Source organism: Cetorhinus maximus, chromosome 9 (assembly GCF_964194155.1).
Source record: "Cetorhinus maximus chromosome 9, sCetMax3.hap1.1, whole genome shotgun sequence".
In the NCBI taxonomy this organism is placed as follows: Eukaryota; Metazoa; Chordata; class Chondrichthyes; order Lamniformes; family Cetorhinidae; genus Cetorhinus; species Cetorhinus maximus.
Window position 1 is genome coordinate 17,845,644 of NC_135887.1, and position 24,936 is coordinate 17,870,579.

General features: G+C 43.5%; 1 protein-coding gene and 1 long non-coding RNA gene across 4 annotated transcripts in view; one reads left to right on the plus strand and one right to left on the minus strand.

The window, feature by feature from the left end:
• LOC144684414 (uncharacterized) overlaps window positions 1-24,936 on the minus strand; it is a 52,960-nt gene that overhangs the window by 17,615 nt on the left and 10,409 nt on the right. The window lies entirely within an intron of this gene.
• LOC144684413 (multidrug and toxin extrusion protein 1-like) overlaps window positions 1-24,936 on the plus strand; it is a 52,111-nt gene that overhangs the window by 13,129 nt on the left and 14,046 nt on the right. For all 3 annotated transcript variants that reach the window (XM_078548176.1, XM_078548177.1, XM_078548178.1), the window contains exons 4-9: window positions 6,734-6,882; window positions 8,907-8,949; window positions 11,734-11,778; window positions 15,350-15,447; window positions 20,115-20,212; window positions 21,426-21,539. In XM_078548176.1, coding sequence (XP_078404302.1) covers window positions 6,734-6,882; window positions 8,907-8,949; window positions 11,734-11,778; window positions 15,350-15,447; window positions 20,115-20,212; window positions 21,426-21,539 — 547 coding nt within the window. The remainder of the gene's footprint in view (window positions 1-6,733; window positions 6,883-8,906; window positions 8,950-11,733; window positions 11,779-15,349; window positions 15,448-20,114; window positions 20,213-21,425; window positions 21,540-24,936) is intronic.

Sequence of the window (24,936 nt, forward strand, 5' to 3'; positions counted from 1 at the left end):
TAAAGTGTCTTTAATGAGACAGGGGAAAGTAAAGCAGATAAGCAAACAGTTGCTCCCTCAATGGGTGATCTGGTGTACAAAGGCTTTAGCGTGGGTAAGTGTATACAGGAACAAGGGAGTCACGAATGGCAGGGCTTTACTGTATGCCACAAATAAATCTTTAACAACGAACGCAGAATGTTAGTTTCCTCCTTAAACTTCGTTACTGTAATTCTCCCTTTTGGTTCTGAGGGTAAATACACTGACCAGCATGGAACTGATTTTCATGCTGGTTTCTATGCAAATTCTAATCTCTGTCACAGTTGATCCTGATTCTAATGCAAATTCTAACCTGTGCTGATTGTAAATGCAATGCTTTACTGATTGCAGTGCTCATTTGCTCCAATAATTTTCCTTGCAATTCACTACACAACATGAGTTGATCTTTATGCCACAATCTCTATCATTTTTCCAGTTCCAATAATTTAATGAGATTCCCAACAAATTCAGACAGAACCTTCCTTCTTAGAAGATTGTGATCAAGAAATAAAATGATACAGATTGACTGTTGTAAAATGCTTTAATCACTCTGAGTGTACATATTTAACAGTGAAAGTAATATTTAAATACTAGTTGATTGCTCATGACCTTTGTGCAAGCACAGAATATCATCAAAAGTATATTTATTACATTCCATGGGTTTATAAATTCCTGCTATTCCATTACTCTCAAGATCATCACAGACAAGGAAGGCTGTTTCTTAAATGATTCCAAGTTGTTTGCCTTCACAACTTGGTGTGGAAATCCATTTCACGTGTTTGCTATCACTCAGTGTAATTCAAAACTTTCTGATATCTGTCTAAATTTGCCTCTTTACTAGTGTGAAACCTAACTCTTTGGCCAAGCCTTTGGTTACCAGTTTTAATATCTCCTTGCAGAGCTTGGTGTCAATTAATTTAAGAATTGTTCCTGTGAAGTGCCATGTGAGATTTTGCTATGTTAAAGATGCTATATAATTGCAAATGGTCCTACTCTTTGTATAGTAATGTTCTTATATTCAAGTATGCCCTTATATAGTAGTAATCCAATATTGCACATTTGCCTATTCCATTCCCTTTATTGTTTCCTGCACCTCTAAAATCGGTTCTTGGGTGCTCCTTTTCCAGGCTGAAAAGCCATTGGCTCAAAAGTCTTATGACTTTGTTTGAGGTTAGAAATCAGGTTCAAAGCTCTTCTGTCATCTGCCTTCTAATCCCAGCAGCCATAAGTGGTCAAGATGTACAATATTCATCTGCCTATATGACATAGTTCTGTTGTAACTTCATGATAAATGGGATGAGGATTTTGAATCCTTCCCTCCTGGTTTACATTCATTTAATGAGCATTAGCACATTGTTCTTGGGTTACCAAAAAAAATCCTTTTTTCAAAAAAAAAATCGGTTGAAACTGTCCCTGTGTTGCCACTGTTGGTGATATCATTGCATGTTGTGTCATGTGGTCACTGCAGATCACTGTTGGCTGAGATTCTTCAGTCACCTCATTACCCTAGACCAAACACAGCCTTTAAAACCAAAGAGCAGTGGTCACTGCAAAAGAGATCCATAAGCCATTAATATGTAAACTGAAACACAACTATTCCCTACTCTTCCTTCCTTGCCTTTACTAACATTGGCCCAGAGCGCTATTTCATGTTTGATTGGCCATGTATTTACCAGCAGCTAATGAGATTGGGAGAAAGTGACACAAATAAAACAGTTCTGTGATCACAAATGACCAGTGAAGTTGCTTAAAATTACCATGACCGTTTGAAAGGTCAGATGATTACTACTGGTCAGTGCGATTACTCCGTAGCAAGGACAAAATACTAATCTAAATGTGTTTACATCAGGGTGGTACCCTGGCCATTTAATTTATGTTCATAATCCAGGGCTGTTGAGGGCAGTTGCAGTGCTGGTATTGCTTCCCTGCTTGCGTGTCAGCTGTGGCTCAGTCCATAGCACCCTCGCCTTTGAATCAGAAGGTTGTGGGTTCATGTCCCACTCCTGGAAACCAAGAACTGTGATTGTACTCAAAAGAGTTGCAATCTGTGACTGTTGATAACTCAAAAGAATTGCTTCCCTGCTTGCATAGAAGCTAAACATGCAACTGCTGACCCCAGAGAACATTGAGGAGCTCAAGAGGGATTACAAAGGTTGGAGGACCGTGAAACCCCTCTTTGAGTCCCTGACACACTGAAGGGAAGCGGTCAAGGGAAACATCAAGAGGTTTTTCATCCTCAAAGGTGCCCAGAAAGCTAGAAAGGAACAGAGGGAAATGTCCTGACTCCAGAAAAACATGCAGAACCTGCTCCGGCTGCAGCCGATGGGGGTCGATGTCAAGGAGGAACTCCAGGAGGTGAAGAGCCAGCAAGCCTAAGAACATCTTCCGGTTCAGAGTCCGCTCCGTGGAACAGGATGAGACGTGCTCACGTTTCTTCTTCCAAAAGGTACACAGAGAGGTCTGTGATCAGCAGCCTGAAGGAAGAAGACGGCTCAGTAAAGTCATCGAAGTCTGACATTTTGAGGATCAGCAAATCCTTTTATGCCGGATTGTATGATGTGAAGCCCACAGACAGCACAGCCTCCCAGTCCTTCCTGTCCTCTATCACGGAGGTCTTAGACGACAGTACACAGGAGAGCCTGGACAAACCGCTAACTCCTGACGGACTGACTAAGGCCCTTGAGTCCTTCGAGAAGAGTAAAACTCCTGGAAGCGACGGCTTGCCGGCGGAGTTGTATTCGGCTCTGTGGGACTTGATCGGCCCAGACCTGCTAGGAGTGTACGAGAGTATGCTCCTGGCCGGTAGTATGTCAGAATCCATGAGGAAAGGCATCATCACCCTCATCTACAAGCACAAGGGGGAAAGGGAGGAAATTAGAAATTGGCGACCCATTTCACTGTTGAATGTGGACTATAAGATTCTGTCCAAGGTCATTGCCAATCGGGTCAAGTCTGCTCCAGAATTGGTGATCCATCCTGACCAGACCTGCACTGTGCCGGGCAGGAAGATCTCTGACAGCCTGGCGCTGCTCAGGGATACGATTGCCTATGTGCAGGACAGGAGTGTGGACACCTGCCTCATCAGCCTGGATCAGGAGAAGGCCTTTGACAGAATATCGCACACCTACATGGTGGATGTGCTCTCCAAAATGGGGTTTGGGGAGGGAATTCGCAATTGGATCCAACTGCTCTACACTAACATCAGTAGTGCAGTCTCAATCAATGGGTGGGAATCAGATAGCTTTCCGATTAAATCTGGAGTCAGGCAGGGCTGTCCTCTTTCCCCGGTCCTTTTTGTGTGTTGCATCGAACCCTTTGCTGAGTCCATCAGGAAGGATCTGGGCATAAAAAGCGTGAAGATCCCAGGCAGTGGAGGCACTCGGGTCAAAGCCTCCCTGTACATGGACGATGTCGCCGTCTTCTGCTCTGATCCGGTGTCGGTGCGCAGACTGATCCACATCTGCGACCAGTTCGAACTGGCCTCAGGAGCCAAGGTAAATCGTGGGAAGAGCGAGGCCATGTTCTTTGGGAACTGGGCTGACCGATCCTTTGTCCCCTTCACCGTCAGGGCTGATGGCCTGAAGGTGCTGGGGATATGGTTCGGAGGGACTGGGGCATGTGTTAGAAACTGGAAGGAGCGAGTGTCTATGGTGAAAAGAAAACTGGGCATGTGGGAGCGACGCTCCCTCTCTGTTGCGGGTAAGAACCTGGTCATCAGGTGTGAGGCACTCTCGCTGTTGCTTTACGTGGCGCAGGTCTGGCCCATTCCAGACTCCTGCACGATGGCGGTCACCCGAGCCATCTTTCGCTTTATCTGGAGGTTGAAAATGGATCATGTCCACAGGGATGTGATGTACAAGCCTCTAGATAAAGGGGGAAAAACGTGCCCAACATCGCCCTCATACTGATGGCCACCTTTGTGTGCGGCTGCATCAAGCTGTGCGTAGACCCTCGTTACGCAAACACCAAGTGTCACTATGTGCTGAGGTTCTACCTGTCCCCGGTGTTGCGAAGGATGGGTCTGGCCACGCTGCCACGGTACGCTCCAAGTAGTTGGACCGTGCCGTACCACCTGTCCCTCGTGGGAAAATTTATGCAGAGAAACACCTATGACCACAAGTCCATCAGGCAGAGGTTGGCACGTAACGTCTTAGAGGCCCTGTGGGAAAAGGAGAGGGTGGATCCTGTGGGATGGTTCCCCGAGCAGACTGTCAAAGTCATTTGGCAGAGTGCCTCAACACCGGAACTTTCCAACAAGCACCAAGACGTAGCTTGGCTGGTGGTGAGAAAGGCCCTCCCCGTCAGATCCTTCCAACACGCCAGGAGTCTTACCCCCTTGGCACGTTGCCCTCGAGGTGGCTGTGGTGGGGATGAGACCGTTGTTCACCTCCTTGTGGATTGTGCCTTTGCAAAGAAGGTCTGGAGAGAGATGCAGTGGTTTCTGTCGAGGTTCATCCCGAGCAGTTCTGTGACACAGGACTCTGTGCTCTACGGGCTGTTCCCAGGGACACACACCGAGACAAACATCAACTGCAGCTGGAGGATCATCAACTCGGTGAAAGACGCTCTTTGGTCTGCCCGAAACTTGTTGGTCTTCCAGCGCAAAGAGTTGTCCCCGACCGAGTGTTGCAGACTGGCACATTCCAAGGTCCAGGACTACGTGCTGAGGGACGCACTGGGGCAGCTGCTGCAAAGGCGCAATGGGGAAAGGTCGCTGTCTAAGACCTTTCTGCCACAGTGCACCGAGGGGCTGGGAACTGTTGAGAGCCCCTCAGGCTGTACAGCTCACTATGAATGTATGCAATGAATACTAATTGTATTATAATTGTATTGAAGCACCTCAGAGTGCAACATGATGTATGTTGATAACTCCAATACCATTGTCTGATTGTCTGCATTGACCATATTGAAATGATTGTAATATTCATTGGTTGTATTGATGCACCTTGAGATACATGTGTAAAAGTTGAATCTGATTGTACTTATGTGATGGTGATTTTGAAATGGTTTGGAATGTTCTTCCAGATATTTTATGAATAAAGTGTATTTTTCCAAAAAAAAATTGCTTCCTTCCCTGCTTGAGATGGGATGAAACCCAGAATAATTCAAGCCTGTATGGTTCAGCTACTCTCTGCCTGAACTTTCACAAGGACAGTTTAGAATAAATGCTAACCTTGCCAGCAACACTCATATCCCAAAAATTGTTTTTGAAAAAAGTTATTGGAACAGCCTGCCATTTGGAAGTTTTAGTCTATTGAGTAACTTGTGTTTTTAATTGGGCCTTTGAATGTAGTAAAGCTTTCAAAGTTCATAGAACAGTGGGGACAAGTGTGTACCTTGGAACTGGAAATAATGACCTAGTCAGATAGATAATGTTATTTGAAGTTCCGCTTGGGTGAATAGGTCATAAACATTGAACACCATTGGGTGGAACCTCAGTGAGCAGCTCAGGAGGAGGGTGAATCATGCCAAGATTTTACTGGTAGCTGCCAGTGTTGGGTAAGTTTTTGACTTGGCACTGAACAAACAGCTGACAGTACAATGGTAGCACTGGAACCCTGGAGTGCTGAATATTGCAAACAAACATGTGGAAACTGACCCCATAATCCTGCAGAATATGCCTGCAAGACAAAATATCAATAAATAAAGGGAAAAACCAAATAATGGAATCTTGGGGAACTCACACTAAGTTTCTCTACAATCTTTTTTTTCCCAGATGTTTGAATTTTCACAACCTAACTGCTTGAAGGTGTTGTTGAAAATTATTTTGTTTCCTGAACCCCTGGTCCTAGTACTCTACTCCTACATCAGTTCAGCCCAGTTGCTAGTCTTACAGTCCAAGTGTCCACCCTCAGTATTCTGCCTCTAACAAACAGATGGAAAGTCACTTGTGAAAAGATCAGGAGACAAGTTAATTGCTAATTTCACAACTGAATGTGTGATGTATACCTGGAGCCTGCCCAAGTCATCCGACTTCAAAACCGCTTAAACCAGCCGCCTCCACATTCCCTGGCTCTGCTTCTGGCTAGTGCCCCTAGGAAACACAACAAGAAATCCCTTTTTATGATATTTATTAAAAGCCAAACTGTCAAAGTAACTGGAGTTATGGTTCTGTTTTTTGGCATCTTTTTCTCACAGTTTCTATAAATGAGTCTCTTATAAACTGTAACCTATTGCTTTAATGTCTACCATAGATGGCTTGTTGAATCACCTCTTTCTTCCCCTCCCCCATCCCCAAACCCGCCCCTCCAACAAATTTCTCAAACACTATATACTGGAGAATCTGTAAGGTGTCTGCTTTATCTCCCATCACCTCAGACAACAGAAAATACCAGTCATTCAACCACTTCCCACAGGCAAAACAACTTTTTAAGCTGCAAGGCATCGAATGTTAAATAACGTAATACATGCATAAGAAACTGGAATCAGTCCACTTGAAGTTAATGTGTCCTTTTTAGAAAACTGTTTTCTTGCAGTTCCTTGGATTGTAACATTCCCTTTGGACTTATCATCTGAACCTTCTCTTTTTACTGGGCATGATCTGTAATGTTACATAAAAGTGCATGAGTTACAAGTTTTTTTTTGTTGCAAAGTACTTTGTTGCAGTTACTCTTTTGAGAGAAATGATTGTACCCAATGGAGCTATGTAATTGATCCAAAAGACCATGCAGCTCTGCAACAAAAATCAAAAGTTTATTTTTGTTCTGATTTTCAGACATTTGGTAGTAAAAACTTGAAGCGAATTGGCGTGATTCTCCAAAGAGGGATTCTCATTCTCACGATAGCCTGCTTTCCCTGCTGGGCGCTCTTCATTAACATCGAGCACATCCTGTTGGCTTTCAAGCAGCCTCCCGAGGTGGCCAAGTGAGTGTCCCTGTATCTTCTGTGGTCTTTGAGTGTGGGACATTTTTTTAGAAAGAAAATCCTCTGTGGGCTCAGGCTAATGAAAGAGCAGCTTAGTGCACATGAAGCAGCTGAGTATTGGGATGATAGTTCACAGGTAACAGGTCAGATTTAACTTGGAGAGAAGCCCAGTCTCATCTGGGTAAGAATCAAGCAGTGGCAAGGTAGGGAAATGAGAGGTTAAGCCAATGTATCTTGCTCTGGGAACCACCTGGAATCCAGTATTGGGAAAACACAGACAACTGGCCATGTATCGTCCAGTTGGTTGGGAATGGTGGGCGAAATAGGGCATTTAACAAGCGAACACATTTGTCTTTTTTTAAAAAGAAAGAACTTGATTTTGAAGGCTGCTGTTCAAAGCAAAAAAGACATTTTTGAAATGCTTTACAGCCATTCGTGTACAGTCACACAGGGAAGTATGGCAGCCAATTTGTGCACAGCAAGTTCCCACAAACAGCAATGAGATAAATGACTGTGGATAAAAGCAAAATACTGTGGATGCTGGAAATCTGAAGCAAAAACAAAAATATCTGGAAAAACTCAGCAGGTCTGACAGCATCTGCAGAGAGGAATACAGTTAAAATTTCGAGTCCGTATGACTCTTCATCAGAACTAGGAAGTTCTGATGAAGAGTCATACGAACTCGAAATGTTAACTGTATTCCTCTCCACAGGTGCTGTCAGACCTGCTGAGTTTTTCCAGCTATTTTTGTTGTTGTTGTAAATGACTGTGGATGTTGGTTAAATGAGGACACTGGGAGAATTGCCAGGCTCTTTGAGTGGGGCATATTTTCTCCAGCTGCGAGGACAGATAGAACCATTGTTAAACGCCTTAGCTGAACAATGGCATTTGCAACAGTGTAATATTCCCTTAGTACTGCACTGCAGTGTCAGTCACCAAGGGATAGGCAATAAATGCTGGCCCAGCCAGTAACACCCACATATCATGAATGAATAAAAAGGTCAAGGTTATGTCTTTGGATTGGACTTGTACCCACAACCTTCAGACTCGAGAGGTGAAAGCACCACCCATGAACCACAGCTGGCACACAAGCTTAACTCGTATTAGGGGACCTACTCTCCCCTTTCTGGGCACTTACTCCCCCATGGCCTTTGTAGGGTGGATAGGTTGAAGGTTGTAGTCACTAGTCCTTCCCCACAGCCAGCCAGTCAGTCATGGTCACTCTGTCATAGGTAAGTTGGAGTCTTGTTCTCATTTAAGAATATGTCTGCTTTCTTTTCTCTTGACATGAATGCTTTTGTAACCTTCTGTGGCTGTATGACAGACAATAGTAGTATAAGGGGAATATTTTTTCTTCAAAGTACTGTCTTTTTGAATAGAAAATAATAGCCTTGCAAAAAATTTGTCAATCCATTAGTCACCATGAAGAACTGAGGGTGCAGTTGTTAGGCTGCTCTTATGTTTCTAGTTAGCAGTAACATTCTATCCATTGCAAACTGCTGGTGTCACTGGCTTCAAAACCACTTGGGAACTTTCCAGTCCCTGAAAACCTTGTTACAGGCTGCAAACAGATTTCCCTTTCTGTGCCAGGGCCTCCTTAAAATTTTGCAGTTTTGTTTTAGCTAACATGTAAAACATGGACTGTTTCCTGTAATTAATGGAAGGGAGAAGTGGAGGGAGAGGGAACGGAGAGACCATGACATTAACACAAGCAGTTACACTTTTAAAACCACATCACATGAATTTCTGGTCTTTTACTCTTTTTTTAAAGACGTTTTCTCCAAATCACAGAACCCACAGAATTCAGTTTGAATGATGGCCTTTCGTGTAGTTTAAACTAATCATATTGTTCGGAGTTGCATCAATACTTGTTAAACACCAGTCCAGATTGCTTCATGCCCTTGAATGCTGGATTGTCACAATGTGTTTTGAGCATTGCGTGACCTTCCCGCTTGTATTTTCAGTTTACCATTGGTGGTCTGTTGTTACCCTATTGTTACCAGCATCTTTTATTTTTCTTGCAGTTTAACACAACTCTATGTGAAGATATTTATTCCTGGTCTTCCCGTAAGTAAATTATTATAGATGGCACAAGACTCATAACTGCACTGAAGACCGTTGTTTAGCTGAAATGTGGAACAGTTGAGTCCAATAAAGGAAAGTTACTCTGTGGGTTAATAATTGCCTGATGTGATACTGAGCCACATGATGGAGAGGACCTTGCCAGTTTGATCCCAATCTGGGTGGTGTTGGCTTGTATCAACTGGCATGGTGTTCATGCTGCTGCATTTGCTATTACTCTACATACATTAAGCCTTGCAAAGACATGAAAACCTGGTGATTCTGAAGATCAGCACCTTATCCACGTGGGCATTGTTCACGTGCAAACAAATTTGAGCCCTGACAGCCTGATGTGATCATGCAGAGCATCACGCCGAAAACCAACCCTGTTTTCGCCCAATGTCCACACTTGCAGACTTCCCAGTGGAATTACTGAATTCTAAGCAGCAATGCCAGCTGATATTCCCTCTTCCAGACATCTTGTGCGTGGTTTGGGACCATTGCAGCTCATCACAGACCTTTGAACCTAGGAGCTTCTTGCTTGGTATGGGAGTTTGAGTGTGTTGTTGTAAATGACTCCTGGGAGAGCATTTTCCCAGGGCAGACACAAGGAATTGCTTGGCGATGTGAGGGCTACATGGAAGTGATCAGAGATGGCCATGTCTATGATTAGCATGATGGCAATCGAGAAGTCATGAGATGGTAGGGCTTAGGGGGTGGCTGTGAATATGGGTAGGAGAGTGTGTACAGAGGGAGATAATAAGGGAGGATCAGGGTGGTAGCAAACTTAGCTGAGAGGGCAAGGTGGAGAGGCTTCAGAAAGAGGCAAGGTGTCATCACCCATGCTCACACCTTGAATTTTTTAGCAAGGTCATGATGACAAGGTGATCATCTATAATAAGGTCATGGTTGGCAAGGGCCTTGTTTGCAAGTAAACTAAGATTCCATAAGAAAACGTGGTGAGGGGCAGTGAGAACTGATTCACTGGCAGAGTGTATAGGGTCAGTGGTGGGGTAGGTGAGTGAAACGAGAAGGAGGTTGTCAAGATTAGCCCTGAGTGTTGGTTGGGGGAGATCAATTGAGGAGGAGGGGGCAGTTGGGGCTGCTGCTCATGAAGAGGCAACAATGACTATCTCAGTGAGTCCGTCAGAGAGGCCGAGAGGGAAAGCTCTGAGCTTATCCATAATGGAGTTCAGTCTGGAACGGGAGTAGAAGTGTGGAGGAATCGTGAATGTTTGGTTTAGGGATTTTAGGTGAAAAGTACCTGAGGAGAGATTGAAAGGAAGTATGGTGGTTAACAAGCAAGGGAGGAGACAGGAGAGAAAGTAGAGTTAGAAAGTAAGAGGCTCAGGTACCAAAATGCACATGTGAATGGGCACATCGCGTTTTAAGGTGAATTTGTTCTGGTTGCGAGGGAGGACACAAGACAGATTTCATAAATCCTGTGGCGGGGTCAAGTTGCCTTCTAGACAGGGTGGAGCACCAACAAACTGTAATCCGGCTTCCGAGACCAGCGTGAAGGCTAAGTAAGCCAGGAGCTGCTAGACGGGCAAAGTATTGGTGGCTGCCATGCTAGTCGTTTTTATATGGAAAATGAGGCGAGGAGAGTTGAAGGTGAGCCAGTATTCAGTAATCCAGCTGAGATGAGTAGTGGCATCGGTCAACAGTAGAACGCACACCAATGGATCCAGTACCCCCGCAGAGGTACATCAGAAATAGGATGGGAAGTAGGTGCAAAAGGATGAGCGAATGCCATTAGGCAGCAGCACAGCAGACGTCTGAGTAGCATGGAAACCAACAGAATCCTACTCGTGAGAAAACTGAACTCAGCAGCAGGTACTAGAAATCATTAGAAAACAGCAGTGTCCTTGGAAGTTTTTTATTCTTTCATGGGATGTGGGGGTCACTGACAAGGCCAGCATTTGTTGCCCATCCCTAATTGCCCTTGAAAGCACTTAAGAGTCAACCACATTGCTGCGCCTCTGGCGTCACATGTAGGCCAGGCCAGGTAAGAGTGGCAGATTTCCTTCCCTAAAGGACATTAGTGAACCAGATGAGTTTTTATGACAATTGAGAGTTTAATGGTAATCCTTACTGACACTGGCTTTCAATTCCAGAATTTTTATTAATTAATTTTATTAATTAATTGAATTTAAATTCCACCAGCTTACATGGTGTGATTTGAACCTATGTCCCCAGAGCATTGGACTGAGCCTCTGGATTACTAGTCCAGTGACATAGCTGCTATCTCACCATAAGCAGCAGAAAAATGAACTACTTCGGAGAAAGTGGGCTTGTGTCCTGGACCCAGCACAGCAACTAAATGAAGCTGAGGAACCAGAAGTGCAATGAAGTCTAGTCAGAAACTCAGCAGGTTATAGCAGCATGTGAATTGTATTTTAATTGTATTGAATTGTATGCAGGAGGAGATCATTGACTGAGGTTTCACTTGAGCACATATAAAGAGACACTTGTTGAAACTGTGTGGTTGAGTTAGGAGGTGTATGCTCGTAACGTTCAACTCTGTAAATAAATGTAAGGCTGAGTAAAGATTGGCTCAGTACAATCCTTCAGCAATTGGCTATCTAGAAAAAGGTGTTTAAATGTAAAAAGCCCATTCAGTTTCTAAAGCTGTATTCTCTTACAATTTGGCCCATTGCAAGTGGCAGGTTCTATGCAGGTCAGATTCAAGTTTTTAAAGAAAGTCCAAATGTAAGTTTATTGTCCATCTCGTCAATGTCAGCTACATATTTGTTTTTAGTAATTTTATTTTTCACCTTTCTTTCTTAGGCAACATTTCTTTATGAATTAGAGAGCAGATACCTTCAGAATCAGGTATGTTTAATGAATGAAGGTTTAACTTTATTTTTGAAAATGCACAGGACTTGTGAAATATTACCAAATGCAGAGTTGACTCATTTCTGTTGGTTTGAAGTTTGGCTGTAATCAATAAATTGGGTGACTTTGGAAATACAAACTATGTCAAGTGCCATAGTAATAGAAGAGGGTTCCATCTGCTAAGTTGCTGATTTTAGCAATACCTTTGTGGGGAGGTGAAGAGCAAAAGGTTACCTGTCTCCCAACAAGAGGGAGGAGTGACAGTCCCATCATCCCAGACACATTCTCACTCTTGTCTTGAGACAAACCTGTTCTGACAGCATACCACCTGGAGTAATTTCCTTTATTAGTGAGCAAATAAGTGTACTTCATGGGCTTACATTAGCCCCAAAACAGGTTTTTCAGGCAAACTTGCCTCAATTATTTTTTTGTGCTTGGTGAGCCTCCTCCCATGCTACTTCATCTCATCCTATTAGCTGTTAGGAAATGGAGACAGCTTAAGTAAGTTATATTGATATTTGTGGATGTTAGGAATGAGTTTTAGCTTTTAATGTTTAATGTTTGATTTGTATTTCTATATCTGTGTGTTAAGAAAAGATCAAATTGAGTTTTAGTTTCACTTTAAAAAGGTGCCTGCATTTCTAATGAGTTTTACGACTTAAGAAGTTAAACAAGAGTAGAAAAAACAGTGCTGTTGCCTAGCAACAGGCTTGCAGAGAGGCAGGTCCCTCCCACAGACACACAGACACAAAGATCTAGAAAAGCAATTTTGAGTTCAGTTTTGAAGACAGTTGCCAAGCAAAAGCAACCTAGAAGGGCAGATAGCTAGTTCCAAGATAAAGTTGGTTGAAAGTAGCTGCAGGAGAGACTAAAGCAAAGGAGACAGATAGCAAGTCCCCCGCTAAAGAAAAACTCAGGAATCCAGGGGTGTGGAACAGGAGAAGGTCCCAAGCAGACCTTCTAGTCAAAGGAAGGACAAGAACATGGGAAAAAGTCCTGTTAAGTGAAGTTAAAGTGAAAGGCTTCAAGTTTAAAGAGATAAAGATTTGAGAAGTCAAAAGGTACAAAGAGACAACTGAAGGTCTGTAACTCCTTGCTATGGGCATGTGATGCAGAGGTGTACTGTTGACGGCTGTGTCAGTGAGAGAATGCGTGGAAGACAGCTTGAATGCATGTGGTGACCCAGGGGAGAGGAATGTCGGAAAGAGAGTTTGAAACCCTGGAGGTGAATCTTTGTGGAAGGCGTCTGAGAGAAAGCGTTGGTTTGGGAGAAGATTCCAAGGCGAGTTCTTGGAAAGTGGAAATTAGAAACCCTCGTGTGAAAGACTGAGTGCAGTGAGACCGGTTGGCTCATGGTGTGACAAGCTTCTGGGGCGAGTTGAGGAGAGATCCACAGCATCCAATTGAAACATAGTGACAGATGCCACCTCAAAGTGTGATGTGTCTGACTACGTGGTGTCTATTGGTTTACATGGACTGTGTACTTACTGGGAACATTAGACTATAAGATAGCTTGTGTTATCCTTACAAATCTGTATATATCTGTAAATATAGTTCGTTTTTTCTTGTTTAATAAACATTTTATGCTTTTGTTAAAAGTTCATTAGCTGACTGCAGTAACTCTGTTTGGTAGCCCCTCTCCACGTATCTAAATGGACAAATAAATGTTAGGTTTTTTTAAATTCATGAGATGTGCGCATTGCTGGCTAGGCCACCATTTATTGCCCATCCCTAATTGCTCTTGTTCAGAGGGCATTTTAAGAGTCACGTGTAGGCCAGACCAGGTAAGGAGGGCGGATTTCCTTCCCTAAAGGACATTAGTGAACCAGATGGGTTTTTACGACAATTGGCAATGGTTTCATGGTCATCATTAGACATTTAATTCTAAATCTAATTGAATTTTAATTTAATTCAAATTTCACCATCTGTTGTGGTGGGATTCGAACCTGGGCCTCCAGAGCATTATCCGGGTTACTGGAATACTAGTCCAGTGACAATACCACTATGCCACAACCTCCCCATCTATCAGGCTCTGAGCTCCACCCTGGAATCAGGCTTGTCCAGTGGTAACCTCAGCTGGTGATCATAACACAGCATAACCCTCTTCCTTTCTCCCCCTGTGTTTACCTAACTTGCCCCTTAAATGCATCTGTGTTATTCACCTCATGCACTCCATTTGGTTATGAGTTCCACATTCTCACCACTCTCTAGGTAAAGTACTTTCTCCTGAATTCCCGATTAGATTTATTGTTGGCTATCCTCTATTTACGTTCCTAGTTCTGGTCTCGCCCACAAGTAGAAACATGCCTTTTCTGCAATTTTATACTATGTGTTTCTACGTAGAAAGTTATGGAGTTGAAAATGCACCAGAGGGAAGAAAGGTTACCCTTTACATTTGTGTGAAACATCCTCTGAAGGCTTTCACTCTGCCCAACATTTTACCTGACAATTGGCCTCAGTTGGTTCCCCTCTCCAAAGAAATCGCAGGGTTACAAGAAGGACAATGCCTCATTTCATTTTTCCTTTTTCTTTCAATGAGCCACTTATTCATGTCGCTTATTCCTAAATAGTCTTCAACATTGCTCTCCAACTGCTAGAAACCTAGCAACATGAGCCTGACAAAAGCCTTTCCCCCTTCTGCAGGCAGTACAGTTGAGATAAACTGAGAGGTATTTAATCTGTGTTCCAGGGCATGTTCCTCATGTCCATCCAGGCCATTATAGAATTATACAGCAAAGGAGGCCATTTGGCCCAATGTGTCCATGCCAGCTCTTTGGCAGAACTATCCAATCAGTGTCACTCCATCTCTCTTTCTCCAAATCCCTGCATGTTTTTACTTTTCAAGTATTCGTCCATTCCCTTTTGAAAGTTACCGTTGACCCTACTTCCACCACCCTTTCAGGAATTGCATTCTAGATCATAACTCGCTGGGTTAAAAAGAATTTCTCCGCATCCCCCACTCCCATCTGGTTCTTTCGCCAATTACCTTAAATCTCTTTCCTCTAGTTACTGATCCTATTGCCAGATGGCTCTTAATTTTGAACACCTCTGTTAAATTTCCCATTAACGATCTCTGCTCTGAGGAGGACAATCCCAGCTTCTCCAGTCCCTCCACCTAACTGAAGTCCCTCACCCCAGCATCTTTTCTAGTAAATCTCCTCCCTGCCTTCTGCAAGGCCTTGACATCCTTCCTAAAGTGCGGTGCCCATATTTGGACACTGTAACCTAGCTGAGGCCTAACTGGTGGTTGGTAAAGGTTTAACGTAACAAGTGTTAGTACTATGCGTATTGATAAAGCCAAGGACCCCTGTTTCTGTACCAGCCTTATCAACTTGTCCTGCCATCTTTAGAGACCCCAGGTCCATATTTTCCTGCGCCCCCACCGTCCCCCTTTAGAAATTATAACATTTTGTTTATATCACCTCCTCTTGTTCTTACACTCAAAAAGCGTTACTTCCATGCTTCTCTGCTTTAAATTTTATCCATCATGTCTCTTCCCATTTCACTGTCTATTTGATAAGCTAAATGGAAATAGCAAGAACTGGTTTATTGTTTCTTCCCATTCCAGGGGATTATTCTGCCACAGATTTTCACTGGTTTCGCAGCCAACATTTTTAACGCTGTGATAAATTACATCTTGCTGTATGTGCTAACGCTGGGAGTGCCGTAAGTAGCATATAATTCTTTCCTTTTTTTCAAAGAAAAATGCAAACTCTAGTCACCTGTTTGCGATAGGCCTTTCCCTGTATATCTGTTTTCATTTCTCCCGTATCACCCCTTCTGCCCCACCCCCCATCGTTTGCTTGAAGGGGAGAGCAAATGAGTTCTACAGCCCTCCACTTCAACCGCCCCATCAAAATTCTCCAATTGATTATTTCACAAGCTGAGATTGAGAGATCTTTCTTGGGGAAAGCTATAGAAGGTAACAGAACCAAGGAGGGTGAATGGAATTAGGACACAGATCAGCCATGATCTAAAGGAATGGTAGAGCAAGCTTTTGAGAGGCTGAATAGCCTCCTCCTGCTCTATGCTGAGGAAAAAAAAAGCAAAAACTTGGGAAAGCAAATTGTGGGATACAAACGGTTAGGCCCGCCTAGTGGGGCATAGTTAAGAGTGCATGTAGCCCAAAAATTCAGTTGTCTGCTTACATGCAGATTTAGAAATTTGTACTTGGGGGCACTCACTTCCAACCTAAATAGGAACTCACAGCATCTTTTAAACATAGTAAAATATCCCAAGAAACTTCAGAGGAGTTTTATCAAACAAAACTTGACAGGTGACCAGAAGCTTACTTAGAGGCAGGTTTTAAAGGAGTGTCTTAAAGTTAGGAGAGAGAGCAGAGAGGTTTAGGGAGGGAATTCCAAAACTTGGGTCATTGGCAGCTGAAAGGCAAAGCCTCTAATGGTGGAATGGTGAAAATCGGAGAAGCTCAAGAAGCCAGAATTAGAAGAGTGCAGATATCTTGGAGGGTTGGGGCTGGACGTGTTGAGGAATTTGAAAACGAGGATGAGAGTTTAAAGTTCTGCACACACTATTGTGTAACTAGCCACTGGAAGAGTTTTGCAAAAGCAGTTCTTGGTGGTTCAGCCTCCGATTTCCCATTTTATTGTTTCAGCCTTGATGGGGTCTTTCACTGCAGGCCTTAACCCTTCATCTGGGTTTCTCAATCTAATTTTTTAAAAAAACATGAAGCCAAACTGAACCCGTCTATCTTGTGTGATAGGAGGCTCATTCCGCGGATGAGGTTTACATACGATTAGTGCAGTCCTATTATTTCTGTGTATGCTCTTCTTAACACACAAATTAATTTGTTTGTTGTAAATAGGTTAATAACTATGTAAAAATAATGCACGCAAGAATGTTATACTGGTACGGTGAACACTGATTAACGAACCAACCATAAACAAGTTTGCAGCCACGCCACGCTATTTAGAGATGACCTCTGTTTTTGTCCTGTAATTTAAAAAGAAGTCCTCCTAGATGCGGCTAAGGCTAATAAGCCTACTATTGGTCCTTATCCCTAGTTGCCTTGAGACAGTAATGAGGGACCTTCTCTAGTAGTTTTTTACACTTCAAAAATAGTATCAAAAGTCAACCAGTTATAGTGTGACACTGGAGCCACAAGTAGGTCGGGACCATTCAAATTGGAGTGGCCACTTCCCTTTCCCAAAGTACATTAGTGAGCCAGTTGGCTTTTTACAGTAACCTGTCAGCTTTCGTTGTCGCCTTTCATTGTCGTCTTTTTTTTGGGTCGACTGTGGCTCAGTTGGTAGCATTCTTGCCTCTGAATCACAAGATTCTGGGTTCAAGCACAAAAAAAGATCAAAGCTGCCAGTGAAGTTCTGAGGGAGTGCTGCATTGTCGGAGGTTCTGTTTCTCTGATGAGTGGTATAACAGAGCCACTGTCTGCCCCCTCACGCAAATGTGGAAGATTGTATCGTGCTATTTTGAAGGAGAGCATGGGAGTTATTCCCAGTGTCTTGGTCAGTATTTATCCCTCAATCAGCATCACAAAAATAGATTATCTGGTCATTATCGCATTTCTATTTTGATTGGGAGCTTGCTGTGCACAAATTGGCTGTTGTGTTTCCTACATTACAAGAGTGACCACTCTTCAAAAGTATTTCACTGACAGTAAAGCACTTTGAGATGTCCAGTGGTCATGAAAAGCACTATATAAATGTAAGTCTTGTTTCCCAGCTACTTGGTCACAAATGTAGTAGATTTATTGCCCCTCAACCTGCCTTGATGGGATTTGAACTCATGATCTCTAGGTTCATGGTCCGGTACCAAGGATCAGTACTTAGCCCCAGCTGTTCATACTATATATCAATGATTTGGATGTGGGGACCAAACGTAATATTTCCAAGTTCATGGATGACACAAAGCTAGATGGGAATGTGTGTTGTGAGGGAGATGCAAAGTGACTTCAAAAGGATTTGGACAGACTTAGTGAGTGGGCAAGAACATGACAGATGGAATATAATGTGGAAAAATGTGAGGTTATCCACTTTGGTAGGAGGAACAGATGTGCAGAGTATTTCTTAAATGGTAAGAGATTAGAAAGTGTACATGTACAAAGGGACCTGGGTGTCCTTATCCATAAGTCACTGAGAGCTAACATGCACGTACAGCAGGCAATTACATGGAATGTTAGCTTTTATCGCAAGAGGATTTGAATAGAGGAGTAGCGAAGTATTGCTTCAATTATATAGAACCTTGGTTAGACCACACACGGAGTACTGTGTGTAGTTTTGGTCCCCTTATATTACGAAGCATATTATTGCCATAGAGGGTCTATAGAGCGACCCTGAGTTCTAGATTCTCCCACAGGAGGAAATATCCTCTCCACATCCACCCTGTCAAGACCCCTCAGGATCTTAAGGATTTCAATCAAGTTACCTCTTACTCTTCTAAAATGCAGTGCATACAAGCCTAACCTGTCCAACCTTTCCTCATAGGACAACCCGCCCATTCCTGGTACTAGTCTAATAAATCTTCTCTGAACTCTGCATTTACATCTTTCTTTAAATAATGAGACCAGTACTGTACACTATATTCCAGATGTGGTCTTACCAATGCCCTGTAGAACTGAAGCATTACCTTCCTACTTTTGTGATCAATTCCCCTCACAATAAATGATAACATTCTGTTAGCTTTCCTAATTACTTGCTGTACCTGCATACTAGCGTTTTGTGATTCATGCACTAGAACACCCAGATCCCTCTGAATATCGGAGCTCTGCAACCTCTCACCATTTAGATAATAAGCTTCTCTTTCTTTCTTCCTGCCAAAATGGCCAATTTCACATTTGCCCACATTATACTTAATTTGCCAGATTTTTACCCACTCACTTAACCTATCCATGTAATTTGTAGCCTCCTTATGTCCTCTTCACAATTTACTATCCTACCTCTCTTTGTGTAGTCAGCAAATTTAGCAACCATTCCTTCAGTCTCATCATCCAAGTCGTTTATATAAATTGTAAAAATCTGAGGCCCCAGCACTGATCCCTCTGGCACACCACTCGTGACAGCCAGAAAAAAGACCCATTTATGCTTACTCTCTACTTCCTGTTAGCTAGCCAATCCTCTGTCCATGCCAATATGTTACCCCTACACAATGAGCTTTTATTTTCCGCAATAAAGTTTGATTTGGCACTTTATCAAATGCGTTGTGGAAATTTGTGCTGCAAAAATTGGAGAAGCAGCTTTAAATTCCAGCCTTAGTTAAGGTTCACACTCTTCTTGCCCCAAGACAGACAGGCATTGGCCTCTGTTGGATAGACAGAAATGTTGTTCAACCAGAAATGAGTGAAAATTCAGCAGGATTTCTGTATTAAATTACTCAGTCCCTAGATAACTTTCCAATGGTATTGGGAAGAATTACAAAGGTTCCCACTCAGCAATGGAATTTGGGGTCCATGTCCAGCCAAGAGATAAAAATACATGTTACCTCATTGAAAATTCCTTGCATTATTTGAAGTAGTGGAAACTATATGAATTGATCAAAGTACAACTGAAAGGTTTACAACGTACGGCCATGCAGTATAGAGTATACAATGAAGGACCTATAAACTCCAGTGCCTTTGAATTGGTGGCACATCTAGGAATTGAGATCCCCTCATAACCCTACAACAGAAAATGTTGACCAGTTTACTGTTATCCCAATCCCTCGGTTATGTTACTGATTTTAAGCATGCTGTACACTGAGTTACTCTGTACAAACTTAAAAATTACTCACCTTTTTTGGCCTCGTGATCACCATTGCCCATGTAGTATCATACCTATCTAACCTTATTTTTGTTGTCTCTGGCTGCATAGTTGTTGCTATGCCAGCTGTGGCTATGTGGGTAGGGCCCTTGCATCAGTCGGAAATTTCCCACTCCAGACTCGCAGTGCAGTGAGATTGCTGCATTGTCAGAGGTGCCATCTTTCGGCTGAGATGTTAAACCAAGACCCCGCCTGCCCTCTTGGGTAGATGTAAAAGATCCAGTGGATATTATTTTGAAGTAGAGCAGAGGATCTTTCTCTGGTGTCCAACACCAAAAAAACTAATGATCCAAGACATTACCCCATTGCTGTTTATGTGACTTCACTGGGTCCAAAAGGGCAGCCCATTTCCCACATTACAACAGTTTGGCTTTACTTTGTTGGTCATAAATTGCTTTGGGGCATCCCAAGGGTATGAAATGTGCTTTATAAATGCTTTTATGCCAGCTAATATATAAAAACGAAATCCTTCCAAATCCGGTTTTGATGAGGCAAGCTCTCTGTTGAATTGGCAGATTTGGAACCACATTTAACAAGTGAATGTAATTTTTTTTTATACAGAGGCTCTGCTGCTGCCAATGTTGTGTCTCAGTACTGTCAAGGCATTCTCCTGTTCATATACATTCGATGGAAAAAGTTGTATGTTGGGACCTGGACAGGTAATTAATGTTTGTCTGGGAGGAGATTTGTGTGGAGTACAAATGCCAGCATAGACTGGCATGTTAGATGGATCCAAGCCAGATGGTGAAGTACGAAACCAGACCTAGATCTTTTCCTTGATAGTAGGTTTATTCACAGGATGCAGCCTTACAGATCTCTGCCTCCTAACTACTACCCATGTGTTGCAGTTGATCCTTTGGCTGGTCCCGTGGGTGCTGCCAGCTGTCCAGTACTAAATAAGTGATTTTAGATGGGGAATGCCAGCAAGAGATTTGACTGTTAAGGGGATTATAGCCAAGTCTGATCTTGTTCTCTCTCGGTGTAAAAACACTTTCCATCAAGAATCACTGGGCAGCAATGAGATGTGGAAGTGTGAGCAGCTGGATCCCCTCCTGGCTTAGAGCTGCTGCGGCAAATTATAGCACCTCTGCCACTAATTAGATGAGACGCGATCAACTCTGGGACCATCCCCCGTATGGTCATATGGCTCACTTCATCTCTGAGTGGCGTATTTCCCTATCACTACCTCAGGAACGATAACAGAATTTGAAAGTTATGAATGCATGTCCTGAAGAGTTGCTAAAAGTGGAAACCCGTAGAAGAGGGGGAGGTTGCTGCGGACTAATATCAAGTTCTGTGAGGCGATAAGCCATAAGGAAGCTGCAGAGTTCTGGTAGGAAACCAGTGAAGGATGGCCGGGCAGTTCTGATGGCCAAATGGTCAGGATGTTGCAAGCAGGCGTTGTAACCATAGGGTCCAACATGGCCTTCTCTCTTTCTTCTATGTTCTGAAGTGGTTATGCAAAATTCAGCAAGGCTAAATCATGTAACCCAGTCCATCACATTCTGGTCTTCGTGGATCAGTATCTCACCATTTATTGCATTTCCTTGAGTGGTCAGGCAGGTGATCCGTTTCCAGACATCAATGTTTATAAGCTTTTTGGAAGCCAAGATGACCCGTCACCAGTGTTTTGTATCATTCTTTGTAGGAGAAGCAGTTAACCTTCACACGTTGAGATTGCACGATGGGCATGACTGAGATCACAAAGTTGGTGTGAATTCAACTTTGTCCTAAAAATGACCAGGCTGCAATTCATAACTTGGACGTAGAATTTTCTCTTCCTGCTCCTCCCTTCTTTCCTCCTAAACTTCTTGGATAGTTTCTATATTTGGTTGTACATTGTGTCAACTGTACCATTTTGTTCTTGCCTAGGATGGTCCACTGACTGCCTGCAAGAGTGGGGCCGTTTTATACAGCTGGCAATTCCTAGCATGCTGATGATGTGTATTGAATGGTGGACGTATGAAATTGGAATTTTTCTTGCAGGTAAATAAACTAACATTTCCCCTTTGAAGTCCCTGGCTCTCTTTTTATTAATTAACGAGTGAAAGCCTTTTTTGTTAGGCGTACAGGTCGAGTATCCTTTATCCGAAAACATCCAAAAACCCCACACTTTTTTTTAACCTTATCGACCTTTAGCACAGGAAGTCTAGTCATTTGTCTGCACTGTTTACCTTGTGATTTTTGTGGTAAACATGCCAAAAATAAACTTATTACAGGTACCCTCTATTCATTATTCAGTGATACAGCTTTCTATTCTAGCCATTTTATTTATTTTAGACTATAGCTAGCTTAGGCTATTGTAATTTTATAAGCGGTATCCAAAAATCAAAATTATTTAAAATCCAAATCGCTATCAGCCCCAAAGGTTTCAGATAAAGGATACTCAACCTGTACTCCACTTCAGATTTCTGGTGAAATAATTGACAGCCCAAGTCTAACACAACAACGACAACTCGCATTTATAAAGCACCTGTTAACACAGCAAAATGTCCCGAGGCAATTCACTAGAGCGTTATCAAAGTTAAACACAGAGCCACCTAAGGAGATGTTAGGACAGGTGACCAACAGCTTGCTCAACAGTTAGAATTTAAGGAGTACCCTAAATGAGAAAAGGGAGAGAGAGGTAGAGAAGTGGAGCTGTTTAGGGAGGAAATTCCAGAGCCTTAAGGCCAAGGCAGCTGAAAGAGAATAGAACTGGGACAGGGAGATCCTGCGAGTAATAGTTAAGAGGGATCAATAACCAGGGGGCATAGATTTAAGGTAAGGGGCAGGAGGTTTAGAGGGGATGTGAGGAAGAATTTTTTCACCCAGAGGGTGGTGGGAATCTGGAACTCACTGCCTGAAAGGGTGGTAGAGGCAGAAACCCTCATAACATTTAAGAAGTATATGGGTGTGCACTTGCGATGCCATGGCACACAAGGCTATGGGCCTAGTGCTGGAAAATGGAATTAGAATAGTTAGGTACTTGTCTGACCGACGCAGACTCGATGGGTCAAAGGGCCTTTTTCTGTGCTGTAGACCCCTATGACTCTTAAGTTTGTCACCATCAATGTTTAAATGATGGGGTGAGATAGCGTGTTTTTTAAAAAAAACAATCAAAACATTGGGTGATATCACAAGCTCTGTGCACACAATTCTGGTCAGCAGACTACAAAGGAGGTATGCAACCCCTGGAGGTGGTGCAGAATAATGAGTGGTTCAAGCTTTAAGTGGGATGGGTTTTGAAGAAAACTTTACAAGAAACTCAATCCCTGAACTATAGACTACAAATAACTTGTATTTCTGTAGCTTCATTTAATGTTATAAAATTTCTTAAGGTGCTTCACAGGTCCGCTGTAGAACCAAAATATAGAACCAAGACAACGTTAGGGCACATGATCAAAAACTCTGTCAAAGAGGTCGGTTTAAGGAGTGTCTTAAAGGAGGAAAAAGGCAGAGTGGTTTAAGGAGGAAAATTCAGTGGATAGGGCCTTGGCAGCTGAAGATACGACCACCCATGATGAAGTGATTAAAATCAGGGGTGCTCGAGGCCAGAATTAGACAAGTGCAGATATCCGGTTGTGGAGCTGGAAGAGATGACAGAGATGGGGAGGAGCGAAGTCATGGAGGGATTTAGAAACGAGAATGAAAATTTTAAAATCAAGACCATGCTTGACAGGAAGCATTATAGGTCAGCGAGCACAGGGGTGCTAGGTGAATGGGACTTTGTTTGATTAAGGACATGGTATTACAATCCCCATGGAGACTAATAACTTAAAGGGATATGAATTTTCCACAGAGACAAATGCAAGGATTACATACCAAGATTTCACATTTTAAGATGTTTACTGTAACAAACAAACTAAAATATTCATCTTCGCACATTACTTAGTAGGCAACTACTACACTAAGCTACAGAAAAGGTATTCCCTATTAACTTGCGAACACAACCGAAAACCCCGGCCTGAATTGTCCCAGAATTGCATTATGTATGGTGGCGAGTGTGAAAAAAGACATTTTCCTGCCAGCCGCAATGGTGGGTATTTGCACTGCATTGTCCGCTTCCTGCCTCATTAATTATGCAGCCACAGGAAACAGGTCATCTCACTGGTGGGCGGCCTTGAATCACCCGCAACGCCATTACCTCACTGTTTCCTCACTCCGGGTGCCCTATCTAAACTGCAGTCATGCGCACAGTTCTTCATGCTTGCAGCCCAGGACGGCACTGACCCTCAAGCCAGAGCGGCAAGAGTGCTAGACCTCCTGCGGCCAGTGCAGGGGTAGAGGACACCACACAGGCCTCCAAAAGGCATTCCAGCAATGGGTCACTGAACTCTTCTTGGCTTTCAGGGCCATGTCTCCAGTGAAGACATGGCCCTGAAAGCCAAGAAGAGTTCAGTGACCCATTGCTGGAATGCCTTTTGGAGGCCTGTGTGGTGTCCTCTACCCCTGCACTGGCCGCAGGAGGTCTAGCACTCTTGCCGCTCTGGCTTGAGGGTCAGTGCCAATGCTGCACAGAAGAGGTTGGCCATCCAGTGCAGAAAGAGGATGAATGATCCCATCTGTGCAGCCAGGGTAAATCAACCATCTTATCACTCTAAACTCACACACTCACAAGCCCATCACACATTCACTGGCATCTCACTCACTGCCAGCTCAGGGGACATCACCATTCACTCTCTCACACACACCCTCACATCTCCACCTGGCCTCATCTCCTCTGAAGACTGCCTCCTCAGCCCTCACCACCTTGAGGCCACTTGCACAGATCAACATGTGGCCCCACACATACCCTGGGGTATCCCCCTTCCCCAGTACAGCCCTCATCCTGCAGCCCTTTCCCTTCTTCCCCTTCCCCAATGAAGCCCAGGCCCTGCAGCCATTTAAAAGCCAAATATGCCTTACAGCTGGTCTGGTAGGTAGAGACTTGCCCATGAGCTCCCCCCTAAAAGCGATGTGCTGCCTGCGAAGCCTGGTGCTGATGACCGCGAGTGCTGCCCGAAGCAAGGGAGGCAAACAAACCTCGAAGTCCCGAGCGAAGTGCAACTTGTCAGCATCGTGAAACACGTCGGCGCAAGCTCATGATGCAGCCTTGGGGGGTGGGTTGTGGGGGGGGGTGGCGGGGAGCGCGGGATGATTCCGGCGAGCAGGGTTTATAGTGAGATTCCAATGTATTGAAATTAGCTTCCCAACGTGCAGCGGCAGGAGACGCAGCCTGCCAATGATGGGTAGAGCGGATGATCGCAAACTGGTTTTATGACAACTTGAAAACAAGTTTTTGTGATTTCCCGATATTTTCCGTTTCCACTTATGACGCCTGCTGCAAACTGGAGCGGAAAATCCCAGCTCCCATCATTTATACGTAATTCTGCACTCTCACTGGAAATGTAGTCCTGTGTTT